Source organism: Apis laboriosa, unplaced genomic scaffold (genome assembly GCF_014066325.1).
Source record: "Apis laboriosa isolate Shangri-la unplaced genomic scaffold, ASM1406632v1 scaffold23_cov150, whole genome shotgun sequence".
Taxonomy (NCBI): domain Eukaryota; kingdom Metazoa; phylum Arthropoda; class Insecta; order Hymenoptera; family Apidae; genus Apis; species Apis laboriosa.
In genome coordinates, this window is record NW_025222452.1 from 3,449,223 (window position 1) to 3,464,431 (window position 15,209).

General features: G+C 40.2%; 1 protein-coding gene and 1 long non-coding RNA gene across 2 annotated transcripts in view; one reads left to right on the forward strand and one right to left on the reverse strand.

Moving 5' to 3' along the window:
• LOC122713460 (neuroligin-4, Y-linked) overlaps window positions 1–15,209 on the forward strand; it is a 252,666-nt gene that overhangs the window by 211,646 nt on the left and 25,811 nt on the right. Inside the window, exon 3 of the mRNA XM_043933929.1 lies at window positions 5,186–5,383. Coding sequence (XP_043789864.1) covers window positions 5,186–5,383 — 198 coding nt within the window. The remainder of the gene's footprint in view (window positions 1–5,185; window positions 5,384–15,209) is intronic.
• On the reverse strand, window positions 3,795–5,344 carry LOC122713462. The gene is made up of 3 exons (XR_006346494.1): window positions 5,219–5,344; window positions 4,003–4,107; window positions 3,795–3,928 (listed from the first exon to the last, which is right to left on the reverse strand). It is a non-coding gene; the product is annotated as an uncharacterized LOC122713462 (long non-coding RNA).

The following is a 15,209-nucleotide window of genomic DNA, read 5'->3' on the forward strand; positions in this document are numbered from 1 at the left end:
TTTTTTTTTTTTTTTTTTTTACCGTTTGAAAACTACTCGCGTGTCCCCAACTGTCGATCGTACATCACGGCCAACTGAAACGTGGCGTGCACGATTCGTATCATTGGTATTTTATACCAATTTATACGTGTACAGTCTCGTATCGAGAGCGTAATTACGATTATTTTGAACGCTCATAAAATTCCAATTCTAATTCTAATAATATATAGATAAATGTAGATAAAGAAGCTTCGAGTTCTACTAAATTTTTTGCATCTTGCTATACTGCTTCTTTCTCGATATATGTCTTTCTTTTTTTTTTTTTTTTTTTCTGCAATTCGATTTCGTTGTCCGCCTCGATCCGCGTGGATAAACGGTGGTGTTTAACATTTATCGCGTCTATTCGGATCGGGTGCAGGGATCAAAGGTTTAAAACGAATGCGTGTTTGGTAATACAGTTGGAAACATCATCAATCAAACGTTGTACCGGATGCGAGAGAGTACGAGTGAAAGAGATAGAGAGAAAGAGAGAGAGGGATGAAAGGAAATCCTAGAAAATTGCAGCCGCGATATATATGTATATTATCCGAAAAAAATTGTGAATCAGGTATACATATTCAACGGGCATTGTTTAGAAGCGTAAGCGTTGTTTTAAATCTCGTTTTCATCGATTATTTCAAAGTATTGTCACCGAAATTGCGGGTGACGAGTTCAACGAACCGATGTATATCGATGAACATTGGCCGAAATTTATTGATACTTTCGGTGTCCCATCGGATAAATCAATTTTATCTCGTTTCATTACCGCTCTTTAAAAACGGTATGTGTATTATAAAATCGATTCTTCCTTTTTTTTTTAAATATTAATTTTCCTTTTAATCCCTATCGATGATTTTTTTCTTTCTTCTTTTTCTTTTTTTTTTTTGTAATACTTGTCTATAATATAACGAAATATTGATTGAAACGTAAAAATCGTACAAGATTGTTTAAAATAATCGTCAATTTTGTGTATCAAAGACGTTTGAAAAAATCGTTTAATCAATCACGAACTGTTTAATTAAATTTTCCATCGAAAGCGTTTGTTTCGGAATTTTTTAATCGTAAAATTTTCAAAACGATATCGCCATTCGAAAGTACAGTATCTTGACAAAAGATTGATTAACGAATTACTTGTATAGAGCGTCCATATCTGTGAAGGCTGAACGTTTCAATTAATTTCAATACTCCCAACATTTCATGTCCTTACGTTTCTTCACGCTCTTCAAAAGCCACTCGCTTCGCCAATTCACCTCAAGAACTTGAAGAACCCCTTTAATACGAGCATCGTAGTCTTTCGAATTCCTGAGACAAGCAACTCATTCACGAATTTTCAACGGAGAATATTTGAGGAAAAAGATCCTGATCTCAGATAAACAAGTCGAAACAAGCATGCTGGATTAAATACCTTAAATTTCACATCCTCTTCAGATCCACGGAATTCAGCTTCCTCTGCCCCTCATTCGATAAACGGGAGTGCATTTTCGTGGCCGTCGAACGTGAAGCGAAAGAATTAATTTGAAGAGAGTCCAACCGGTGTTGGACCCGATTAATTGACATGTTCCACGGGAAATTAATTTATCGGCGATCGTGCGCCGAGAAAATTGTCTGCGAATTCAGGTTCAGGTCGAAAGAAATTCGTTGCACGTACCTCGCGTATCCCTTTTCCTCGCGGCATCCTTCCCCTCCCTTGCTTTCCAGTTCCATTTCTCGAAATTAAATGTAAATTCCTATATTATTCTTGGCAATTTCGCTTAATGTCGCGCTGCCCGTCGAATTATTTCGCCAACTTCGTACGTGGCGAGACGTGGGTTAATATCCCTCCCCCCCTTTCTTCGGATTTTCGCCTGGAAATTTTGTTCAATCCTTTTCAAAAAAACATTTGAGGAACGAGAGAAACAACGATCGATACTTTTCAACTTTTTTTTCGCGAAGAAGAGCGTCTCTTTTTTCTTGTAATGTATTCTTTTGTTTGACACTTTCGTTGAGACAAAGTATTATTCGGATCGAAATTGCGTATTTTTACGATGTTATTCGATCGAAACGACGACCATTTTGATTTGAGATTTATTTGCAGTAAAAGTTGACGGCCATGGAATTATTTTTCAGTTTATTATTTTTATTCCCCTGCAAGTTTGCCTGTGCAAGATTGCATTAAATAATTACGTTTTCATATCATTCCTATGTATTTTCGTTCCTTCGTTCTGAAAAATGAAGAAAATAATTTCCACCGTATTTCCATCGTACTTTCGAGCAGTTTGAAACTTAAGAAACTAACTCGGTTGGGAGGGGCATCGGTGGTTCGAAGAACGGTGATATTTCACGTGAAGTGAAACCAATAACTCGCTAAATCCTGCTTCGAAAAACTGGGTTACCACTTAAATTAAAAAGGATTATACTTTCGATTCTTGTCGCTCTGTATGAATTGTACAATTGACGAGATGTCGCATCGACGTTGGCAAATTGATTGCAGAGAATTCGCGACATGGTTTGCAAGGTCGGCGTAAAGCGTGAATGCCAATGCGCGTGAACATCGAAACTCGAAACGTATTAATCTGGAAGACTGTTGTTGTTGGGAGGGGAGGGAGGAACGCTGTAAAGATTGAAATTAATTCGCAACTTCGAGCTGAAGAGAGTTTTGGAAATACCGATTTTCCGATCGACGAGAACACCGAGATAATTTACATTATTGTTTCAAGATCGATTGTGTGCGTTAATTACTTTCAACGAGGCCTTCATTAACGAGTAAAATAGCCAATGAATTTTAGAATTTTACCAAATTTCCTCCTATCGTCGTTCGCTGAAACAAACAAAATGAAATTTAATAATATCGTTATCCTCTGAAATTTTTATCAAGTGTCAAAATTTTGTTGCAAAATTATCGCCAACGAATCAATGAAAAAACTCTCGTTATCGCGTCTTCTCTTCCTCAGATTCTTTCCTAGATCCTTCTAAAATTTTTCTCTGAAGAAAAAGAAAAAGAAAAAAGTCGAAATAATTTCGAAAAACAGATTCTTTCTACATTTCTACCAAATCTATAAATCGATTTTTCAAATTAACTTAATAATGCCATAAAAAAATATATAAATATATTTTCGTTCGCCAAAAATTCCGCAAAGATTCGAAATTATTCTACTCAATCCCAAACCAAACGAGAAACCTTTTCCCTTCGAATCCACGATACTGGGAGATCCGTCCGCGTGACGTACGTTCCTGGTCTCGCATCAGTTTTCCGCAAAAAGAATCTTCGTTCACGGATGAGCGAAATAGGTCAACGTCATCCCACCGCCTGTTTCCCCGGAACCGGTGCCAAACCGATAATTCGGCTAGCTCGTCGACAGTGGTGGAAAAATGCGAGCGCCGAGGGGACAAAGCGGGGGGTGGATCGGTCGAAAGGAATTTCCAAGAGAGAAGTCATTCCGTTTATCGCCGCGCGAACGAGCAATCGCTGGGGGGATAAAATGGTTAAGGGTGCGAATCGAGTCGTGTCGAGTGTATTGTCCGAATTTTTGAAAGGAACCTCCACCCTTCCTCCGCGCCCCTCGTTTCTCTCTTATTTGTTTATTCGTTCCAAACTCGTTCGAAACGAAACGAAAACGAATTCGTTTTCTTCTTTTGTTCAATTTGAAAAAAAAAAAAAAAAAAAAAAAAAAGCTAAATGACAACATCAATGCTAAATCAACGACGTGTGTGTGATATATAACATTGTCGCGTTATGTAAGAATACCTGCTCTTTTTCTTCCTTTCCTTTTTTCTTTTTTCCCCGATGTTGTTTCACGCATCTTTTCACCAATCGGTTCCAATCATTGTAGTCCAATAAGACCGAGCTTTTCAAGTTAAAGCTTCTTAACTGGGTAGCCGGTAGGAAAGTTTAACTCGAACACCGAAACTCATTAAACTCTTTATTGCTTCGCTAAGTATCGCAACAGATGTTCCAAGTTATCATTCGGAAGTTTGACTTACTGTACGCAGTTGAATTATCGTTACCTCTGTTTCTCTCCATCCCATCCCATTTCGAAACTTCTCCCTTTGTTCCAACGACGCTTTTCTCTCTCTCTTTTTTTTCCCCCCCTCCCCACCGATGCGCAAACTCTGGAAAAAAAAAATATCGGATAAATCCTTACGATGGTATTTATATATACCGGCACACCGATATACACCGTATCGGGGGAAATAAAAATTTCAAATCGAAAAAAAAAAAAAAAATTCGCAAAAATCGCGTGCATCGGCGTTAAATATTTTTAAACGGAATAAAAATATTCTGCTCGCGTCAACGACGCGTTCGTTAATAGTGGCGACGATATTTTCAGACATAGGTATATGACATAGGTATGGACATAGGTATATAGAGAAGAATATATATATATATATATAATATAAAAAAATCAAAAAAAAAAAAAAAAAAAGAAAAATCGAGCGAGAAATTCTCGGGAAAGCATCGGCTCCAATTAAATGCCAATGAATCCGAATTCGGGCGCGTTCGCTGATCAAATAATCGAACGATTTATTCCCCTACGGCGGGGTGTTCTATTTTGCATATCGCGGGGGAGGAAGGGGCGAGATATCGGTATCGATTGATACCGGCCCATTGAAATAGTATTTACGGATGAGCGGGATCGTAAGAACGAGCGGGAAAGCTCGTGGCTGCTCGGTCAAAAGTGTCTTTCGCAGGGGAGGGGGGTTGAAGTGGCTTCGTCCCCTTTGAAGCGGCCCGCCACGCTCGTTCCTTGCGCCTCTGCCGGCTTTTCAACGCCGGAACGAGCCCCTGTATTCGTTTACACGCGTTTACAAGCGGATTTGAGCGGAGGATGAAGAATTCGAGTCCCCCAGTCTGGGTCAAGAACGGTCGTTTCGAAGCGATACCTTCGCGTTTCTCGCCATTTTCTCGCCGTTTTTCGAAGTCGTTGAAAACTCATTTCAATCCGTTTATCCGCCGTATTGAAATGAAATTCGAGGAAATTGGAGGAAATTTCGCCGATTAGGATCGACGAACGAAGTCAGGGATGGAAATGTCGTTTTTAAATTGGAATAGAAAAGAAAGAAATGAAAAAGTATTGGTAATATTTTACACGATTCGAATGGGGTCTAATTAGGAGGGAGTCGCGGTACTTGGTGATCGTGACGTAAACCGCGAGGCAAACAAACATAACCAGCCTTGTCTCGATTACAGGCTTTCTAAACGCTAACACGGATTCGCACTTACGCTCGCCGGCGAATTACGGTCTGATGGATCAAATCGCGGCGCTCCATTGGGTGCAGGAGAACATCGGCAACTTCGGCGGCGATCCTAGGAACGTGACGTTGATTGGACACGGTACAGGGGCGGCCTGCGTTAATTTCTTGATGACCAGCCACGCGGTGCCAGACGGTGAGTACTTTTCTCCTCCTCCTCCTTCTTCTTCTTCTTCTTCTTCTTCTTCTTCTTCTTCTTCTTCTTTTTCAATTAAGAGCAAAACGAGAAAAAAAAAAGATTTAGTTTTCGTTCGATGGACGTGTAAAATTAAAGTGTTCTAAAATCCGAAGAGAAACACGTACACGCGGAAGGATTCCAACCATTTCGGATGATAAATTTTAAAAACGACGCGATTTATCAAAATGCGCAATTCATAATAATGTTTGTGAATCGTATCCCGTTTATAAATCGGTTAAATTTCTCTACACGTATTCCATCCGAATCCACGCGGCCCGTATTTTCGAAAGGAGAGTAAACACATATCCGACCAGATTTCGATCCACTGCCGGTTGCGAAAGAGAGAGGCGAGGGGGGACGTGTTTGGCGAACGTTTCGAACGAGAGATATCGAAGGCGAGGGTGGTTTATTTGAATATTAAAAGCACGAGTTTAGCGATACACGGTGGAAAAGATAGGGGGATCAAAAGAGAGGTTTCTTCGGCCAGCCAGAGAAAATCGCGTCTCTTTAATCGAATCACGGGGTAATTCACCCCGCTTGGAGCGTGTCTGGGATGGCGGCGTGTGTTTTACTCGCCCGACCGTTAGGAATAATTAGCGTCGGACTAACCTTTTTAACAACCACGTCTAGAAATAACCGATGGAATATCCAAGATTAAAGCGTTAGACGTAAACGAAGGGGTGAATGGAGCACGGGCCAAGCCGTATAAAAAAAAAAAAAAAAAGGCAGCTTCCGGCGAAAGCTTCGTTTCAAGCCAACCCTTTCCTGCTAGTCTGCTCGAATTCGCCGATAAAGGGCCACCCCTACGATAGTAGTATCTACGACACTTTGTAACCGGGAAAATCGCTTTGGAGATCGTTCTCATGTTTTTTATCGGCTTCTTTCACTGTGAAAGAAACCTTTCTACGCGAAGCGAGAGGAAGATGTTGCTATAAAATGTTACGATCGTGTCATCCTCGGATAATCCTCTCGCTCTCGCTTCAATTTTATATCGTAAGATAGTTTGACTTTCCGCGAGGAAAGTGATGATAACTGGAAAATTTAAATTCATTTTCGAATGACAACCGATTCGAATCGACACGTTTAAACATCTCTTACTTTCGATTCGAGCTCAATTCGAAGTATCGTTTTGTACTTAACTTCTTCTTAACTTCGCTCTGCTAGGGACTTCTTCTCTCTCGTCTTACAGTCGAATTCCCTTCCATTTCTCTTCTCACGAGGCTGAAAAACGTGAATCGATGAAAATTATTAACATTCTCGAATCTTAACAATCTTGCCTTCTGACAATTCGCAAATAATATCTTTTATTTTCTATTGAAAAATAAAAATAGCTAAAAATTCTTCGTTAATTGTCAACGAGATATCAAAATCGGGACAATTATAATTTCAATCCCATAGGTTCGCAAGGAACCTTCGATTTAATCGAGGTATATAATAAATTTTTTCGAAGCCCGAGTAATATCGATCGAGGAATTAAAAATTAAAACCCTTTCGAAAATGATTTCTCGGGTCCTTGGTTGATCGCGTGAGCGGAAGGTGTGCATGGAAGGGTGTTTCAACGCGTGGAAGACAAATCGATCCTTGGAGGGTGGGGGAAAAACAACGAAGTAATCTGGTCAGAGGGTTCCAAGCTTATCGCTAACCCGACCGAACGATAATTCCCTACAGTTGGAAACTGCCAATGGGGGTTAAACCAGCTGATTCTATCCCTAATTGATCACGTCTCGCAAGCCATCCTCCCAACGCTTGTCGCCGACTTCGGATGGAATTAACTTTAATATGCGCATACGAATACATACACGACGAAGAATACCCGAAGAAAATTGGATGGCGTGGCGATAAAAGGAAACTTCGAGTTGCGAGAGGATACGAAAATCTTCTATCCTTTAATCATTCTTTAATCAAAAGAATCGCAATAATTCCTCGACACGAATCTTCCAAAATTTTATTTACAGATTTCCTAATTTTCACACGAAGCAAATTTATCAACAGACCTTTCAAGAAAATTCGATACCTATCATTATCATTTCGTGGAAAATTATTATTTTTTATTATTATTTTTATTATTATTATTATTATTATTATTATTATTATTATTATTTTTGTCAACTTTTTTCTCTCTCTTCTCCTTCCTTCCTTCCCTCCCTCCCTCCCTCCCTCCTTTCCAGATATTTTACATCCTCTCGACGATCAACAGGATTTTACGCGCCGTCACTCAACTAATTTCACCCCATTCCCGCGACGATAATCCTTTCGCGGAGTCGTGAAAAAGAGGGGGAGGGCAACAAGCGGGTTTTATTTAGGGGCGGCGTGACGCGCCGCGGAGAGGGGAGGGGAAGGAGAGGGTACAAGTTGCGCCGTCGGAGCAACGGCGGTTGTCGAGAGGCATTACGAGAGGGGAAAGGCTCGTTTAATGAGTCCACGACCAGCAAATGCCACGCAACGCCGCTATTTGTGACGTAAAATGCGCCGTGTAATTTGCGCTGATGGCATCACCACCACCGAGTTCCCGCCCGAACGATGAATGACGGCAATCCCGTTCAGGAGGATGGTTCGCGTTCGCTTTAATGGGGAAAAATCGGGGCCTCGTATGTGTATCCTCCTGTATCCTCCTCCTTCCCCTCCTCACCATCCTTCACTCTCTCCTCCTTCCCCCCGAGATTCCCCCCCGATTATAAAATAATGCCACGCATATCCGTTCACCCGTGTACAAATTTATTTTACACTAGAAATCCCTATCCATCGATCAATTGTAAAAGTACGAGGCCCTTGAAACACTACCCGTTTTTTGTAATAACCAATCGATTGATGATGTTTTTTTCTCTTTCTTCTCGTGGCTAAAATATTACTTTTGTTTTTTCTTCGATTTAATCGTATTACGATTGTTAATGATTATAAACTTGTTTTTGCAATTTTTTGCAATACGCGATAATTGTAATTACAAATACGTAAGAAATAATTTTTTATGTTTGCAAATCTTTTTTCAAACTCGGATGGATTTCAGAAATAATCCATTCCAGGAAATCGTTGTAATATTTTCACGATGTTTTTCGCTGTCACAGTGGGAGAAATTAAACGGATTACTTGGTGCGCGAAAAGCAGGGACGAAAAAATTGATCGTTCTGATTAATAAAAAGAAAAAAAAAGTGGTAACCCGCGTGTATCGCGAAAGGTTATGCATTTCTTTTTTTTTTTTTTTTTAATTACCTGAGAGGGGTGTCTGGAACGCGTGCTCTAACGAATCTAACAGCTTATCAGGGGTTGGCTAGGTTTTATAACGTTTTCCTTGTGATTTATACGCTGCAACAACAAGCGCACGGGTGTTTAATCTTAACGCGCCGTCTGTCATACGCGCACAACAAAACTCTCCCTCCCCGAAGTGTTACTTTAAAAAGCTCACGCGTGATTCTAGTAAATCAATTGTTCCTGTTCAACGATCCGTAACTACGTCTCGTGAATAGCGTTAAGAAAAGTGGTTTACCGACATGCAACACCTAATTTCAATTTTTTTTATTATCACTTTTCGAGAGATAGAGAAATATAACGAGTAAAATTAATTTATATAAAGTTTAATGTACTAAAACGTTAATAATCTTTCAGCTAGCTCGGATCTGAACGAATTCGTCGAAAGATCGACTCGCGATCGGTTGGAAAAAATCGGTTGGAAAAAAACATGGGAGGAACTCGGCCGTAATAACTTAAATGTCAAGGAGAAAAGGTTAAAATTATCACGGGCGATCGACTCGGAAATCGGATCGCTGCCTCCTTTAATCGGTCACTCCCTGATGGGTTCTAATCCATTCAGTTTAACCTATGCAGGGAACCGGCACCGAAATGGATAATGTCCGCGGTTACGAACTCTCTATCAAGTGGCAGACCAAACAGAATCGGTATCAGCTGTTATCTACCAAAGGGTAGATTGCAGCCTCTGTATAAATACTTCGACCCTGCCTGGGAATGTGCCAGAATGCTTCGCCACGAATTTCAAATTGCGCGATCATCGATTCGAAGCTCGAGAAAAGGGGATGCTAAAGATTCTTTTCTTATCTTTAAAATATATATACATCGTGCTAAAGTATATGCAAATTAATCTAATTTTGCAGACGTTTCGCAATTTTTGACTTATGCATCGATAGAGTTCCCTTTTTTTATTGGGCTGTTCGGAAAGTAATTTCGTTTTTTCACACGAGTGTCGCTAGTTGTTTATCCAGCCAACTTCGTTCTAAACCGTATAGTTATTATATATTTTGAGAATTGGCGTTTAATGGTTTATTTATAAGAAAAATATTCGTTTGATTCTGCGCGATTGTGTTTTTCGTGCGTGATAATAAAGATGCAAAATCAAAAGAAACATTTTCAGCATACTTTTTTATTTTTTTATTACCGAAAAAGTAAGAATGCTGGCAAGAAAAAAGTTACGCCAAGTCTATGGAGGAGGTATATTAACGGTACGCTAATGACGAAACTGGTTTTCAAAATTTCGTTCCGACAATTTCGATATTAAAAATGCGCCACGTTCTGGAAGATCAGTCGAAACTGATAAGGACAAAGTAAAGGAACTGATCGACGAATAACAATTCGAGAAATTGCTACGAGATTGAATTTGTCGAATTCGACTGTTCATGAACGCGTGAACAACAACCCAATACGTTGCATCGTGCTTGTCAAAAGAATACCAAATTAACGTATTTTTGTAGATTTTTTAGATTTTATAATTCTCCTTACGTTGAATTGTGCTTGTCGCGTCGAAAAGATATTGTATATTAATTTGTAATTCGTACAAACTTGCTAAGAAAATTATTCGTCCGATCTTTCATTCTTTCGATCAATATTGCAAGTAACGAGCAGATATTCAGAAGATATTTACAAAGGCCATTTTAAAAAGCCGATTTTACAATTTAACTTCTTCTCTTTTTGACATATAATATAATATAACGCATCGAAGAAGAAAATATAATCGAAATGATCATCCTCGATGAGATTAATCGAGAGTTTTAAAAGTTGATGCGATAAATCAATGAATCATTTTTCAAAAGAGACCAATAACCTTCGCGGTTTCGCGTTTATGGAATGTATGATATCAACAAAGTTGGACCAATTAATTTGGTCGTCGATCCAATTAATTTTGCCGCTAATCGCGGGGAAGGTAGAAATATCGGTTTGTATCGTTGGATATTGTAGTTCGGTTCTATATTATGTGTTCGAAGCAAACAGCTACCGGAAATGGGGGATGAAAAATGGGCCGATCTCCGTGAAATTCTCTTATAACTATTTCCAGGTTATTTCCAGTTTTATCACGATGCTCTTTGTTTCCACATTTTCGAGAGAAAAAAAAAAGGGAGGGGGGAAATCCTTTAAATAATCGCTCGTCGTTTATCGCTTCGAAGCGGGATAATCGGCAAATTAGGAATGTACACGGATGTCAGGCAAAATTCGACACTACTAAATCATCCGTTAAATCATCCAACCGCCCTGATTAATCCTTTGGGCTCCATTCGTCTTACTAATAAACTGTCCGCGATGCCATTTCAGTTTGAATCTACAGGTACAGCGCGAGATATTTCGCTTATGTTGTGGAACGTGTCTACGTAATCCTTCGCAAATTGCCATCCGCAAAAATGCCATTCGAAAACAAATAAACGATTTATTTATCTGAAAAAATAAATAGCTTCTCTCGTCGTTTGGACATTATTCCATCCGCAAGACATGTATAATATGTTTTAAAATTTCAGAGAATCGCTCTCCCAATTATTTCTCCTTAGAAAATAATTCGTCTTTGACTAATTTGACCCATTTTCATCGCGTCTCTTCTTCCAGATTTCGTCCAGTGAACGTTAAACGCTCCATCTTGACAGCTTACATGGGCAAATCTCCATCCGGGTATGTTTCTCGACGAACAAGAGATATATATGTATAGAGTGAAAAACGTAGGAAGAGAAGAATGGCGAATAAAAGCGCGGATGAAATCGGTTGGCTAACGAGGTCGTTTCGCGTTTCGCGCGCTTCTGACCGTGAGAGGGGAAAGAATCTGTGGCGCATCGTCGGCAACGAGACGATTTCTTTCTTGGTCGAGTGCCGACTCGAGAGGAGAGAGCGGCCAACGAGCGTATTCAATAAAACATGAGTGCCGCGCAATCGATGTTATCGGCCCAGTTTCGTTTCCCTCGATTAACCCTTAGCCTGAAAAATCGGTTGTCACGTTGCACAAGCTAATCGTCGCTTCTGAATCTCAATCGATGATCTTCTTCGTCTATCTATTTTCGTCTCTAAGAGTATCCACGTAGAGATGAGAAAAATCTATATTAAATCCAAGATTTTTGTGAATAATCCATTTTACAAATGATAATATCGATTCCAAATCTTCTTCTTCCATCGTTCCATTCGGCTATTGAATAAATATTATAATCGTAAGAGAAATTTTGTAAAATATGGAATCACGACTATTCTCGCTTCCTCCTGTACATTTACGTACAACGGATAATTAAAGGAAAAATCTAAAAAATCCGTTTAAATTCGTTCGTTCTCCTCCTAATCGCCACGACGCATCTTCGCAAGGCATCAAATAGCAAAGGTTGGAAAACTTGGTTCGAGAATGGGAACCGTTATCGGCAAGCAGAGGTGGAATAAAAGGATGTGGGGAGAAGAGAGGGCATGGAACACGAGATAACGTGGACTTAACGAGGCGCATCGTTGGAAAAAGTTGTTCTCACGACGCCCGCGGCCACTTTTCGGTACGAAAGGGCGAAAGGACGGAAGATGCGGAGGACGGATCGATATCGGTGTTCGACTGCCCATTACCATGATACCGTGGAATGATGTACAGTCACCGGTGAACCGTGCACGAGCCTATGCACGCGTGGAACGCCGCATCTATTACCATCAACCTGGCAACTCGAGGTCTTCAAAGGTGGCACGCTAATGAGAATCGCTGTCGGGAGAGAACCAGTATCGATTTAATTGATTCTTCTTCCAGCCCCGAGTCTCCTCCTCGGAATACTGTTTCGATTCGAGCCGACACGAGGAAGTTTAAGTCTTTGGGTGTTTTCATCGAATGAAAAGTGTCGAGTTTTGGAGACAAATTTAAAAAAAAAAAAAAACGAATATTCGAGCAACTGGAGTTATATCGAGACGAATATGAATTATTTAAAATCGCTTTCTATCCGCTCACTCTTTATTCATGCGGCACCGATTTGCCATTTTTTTTCCTTTCTCTCTCTCTCTCTCTCTCTTTTTTCTACAAGTAAAATAAACTTTTCATCGTTAGTCAACCACAAATAACTCGACGCCTGTTCGTAACTGTTTTGCATATTCTAGCCCGTGACTAATAAATCTCCCCATTTCGTTACCCCGGCTACCTATCGATTAATTCAACAAGCCTTGCAATTATCGTGCTTCCTTCGTCGATACGTAATTTTAGAATCGTTTCCACCGAACAACTTTTTTTTCTTTCCTTTTTTTTTTTTTTATTTTTTTTTTTTTTTTGAAATTCACAAATTGATGAACGGTGTCGCGCGAACCTCTCTCGAACCTTCCCTCCCTACGATGTTACATCATCGTCCGGAAAATAAATTGGTTATCGAGGCTGTGGCCGTGAATCGCGGCACCGGTTAATAGGCGGACGAAGTCGATAGGAAATGCAACTGGAAAATGCACTTTTCCGGAAAGATGGACGGAAATGAAATCGAAACGAAACGAGAATCCCTCTGATGCTTATACCACGTCCGTTTGATATCGGAGTGAAATCGAGCGCGATATGATCGAGAGAGAGAGAGAGAGAGAGAGAGAGAGAGAGAGAGAGAGAGAGAGAGAGAGAGAGAGAGAGAGAGAAACCTTCGAGTTTTTCCTCCAAAGTTTTCCTTCATCGCAGAGAGGATAAAAAAGGACGAGGGATGGAACGATTAATAGGATGCGGGACCGCGAATATTCGCGCTCAAGATTGTATTTATAATGGCGGGAAAAGAGGGAAAACTCGTTCGAGTGGCCGGTTAATTTAAATATCGACCGTGGCAAAGATTCGTAGGGGAGATAGAGGGAGAGAGACAAAGAGGAGAGTAAGCCGCTTCCGAGTTATGAATATTACCAGGGAACGTAAGCTTCCACTTGCTCCAACTCCCTCGCTCCCCCTCCTCCTCCATCCCCTTGATCCTCCTCTTCTTGTTTTCCTCCTCCTGCGGGAAAGGCATTGTCGTCTTCTCGAAACGCGACGATGCCGACAACTGTCACGGTTGATAAGTTAATGAGCTTGGCCCGGGAACGAACGAACGCCGAGACGGAAGGAACGGCGTAAACCGCGTTCAACGGTTTCTCAAATATTTGCCACGAGCTCGAACGAAATTAATACCTGTCGGATTTGTCGTATTTTTATAACGTGTATAAACATATATATTGTACAATATTTATATACGCGGCGATTCGTTAATTTAGCCACGTAACATAAATATAGAATTTTGAACAAAGAATATTGAAAAATATATATTTGTGTGCAAAGATGCGATATTTTTCGCGAGTCACGATCCGGTTAAAAAATCCGCGATTATTTTTAAATTGAAAAATTGAGAAAATAAGTGGAAAATCAGAATCGATGAGATTTTTCGTATTTTCGTTATTTTTTTCCGAGTTCAACGTTTCCCATTTTTATTCGGGAAGGGATGGAGAAGGGAAGGAATATAGAGGAATGTTTCGAAGAAAGGGGAACAATTCGAAGTATGCGTGATAATGGCACGCGTTACCACGTCGACCCTCGCCTTTTTCCCGACCCGTGTAGGTTATCAAGATGATGTACGTCACAGAAATTGGTTATGAAATGTCGCGGCAATCTTTTCTCCCGTGTTCGACACCGTGCGCACCGTTTTGAACAACGAATAAAAACAATGCGTCGATTTATGCGTATGAGCTTAACGGTATTGCCACAGCGGATGTGATGAAATATTCCGAAAGAATGTTCGCAAGATCGATTTCCACGCTTGATGAAAAGAACGAATACGTCTCGTTCGAATAAAAAAAAAATTTGAAAAGTAAAATTGGTAAAAGTAAAATTGGCGAGGATTCGATCAAAGTGACGCCTCTATAACTCTTCCTCTAATAAATATTCAAATTTCGAGAGGCAAACAAGCTTAAGACTATAAGCTGTAATCTCTTCTAGCCCCGATAACGATTTTGTTAAGTTTACCGTGCAAGTGGGGTACGGAGCCAGCCGTTGGCGAGGCACGATTCGTTTATTAACCGTAATATAGGGGGTGAGGGGGCGAGTTATGAAGCCGAGGCAAGTTTTAAATTCGAGAGGTGCATGTCTCAAAGTGTGGCAGACTTTGATGAACGTTAGGGTACGCCATCTTGCTTGCTGTCGAACCGGAAGTATGCATATTAATGGTCGAGTTGACAGATTAATTTTCCCGTGAGTGGATATCGAGCAATCACGTTGCATAATAACACTTCACCGAGTTATCTCTGCTCCCATGTGGTTAAACAGAAACTGCCAAGAAGATCATCTTTTTTCATGAAAAATTATCGAGTAATTCATTCGCTCGTGTGAAAAAAGTGAATTTTTTCTTTTTTATCGCATCTCGAAAAAATTTCGAAACATTTATTTCATCTCGAACGAGAAGAAAACGCTGAGACGCTCTTTGGAAAGATTAAACGTATCGATTAATAACCGATAATGAAGCATCTCCAAGTGGATATGTACATATACACGTACGTGTTCGATAACTTTGGATCACGTTGCGTGTACAGAAATACACTTATTGTTGATTGGGGAAACTGTCATTCACCGAGTATTTCGTGT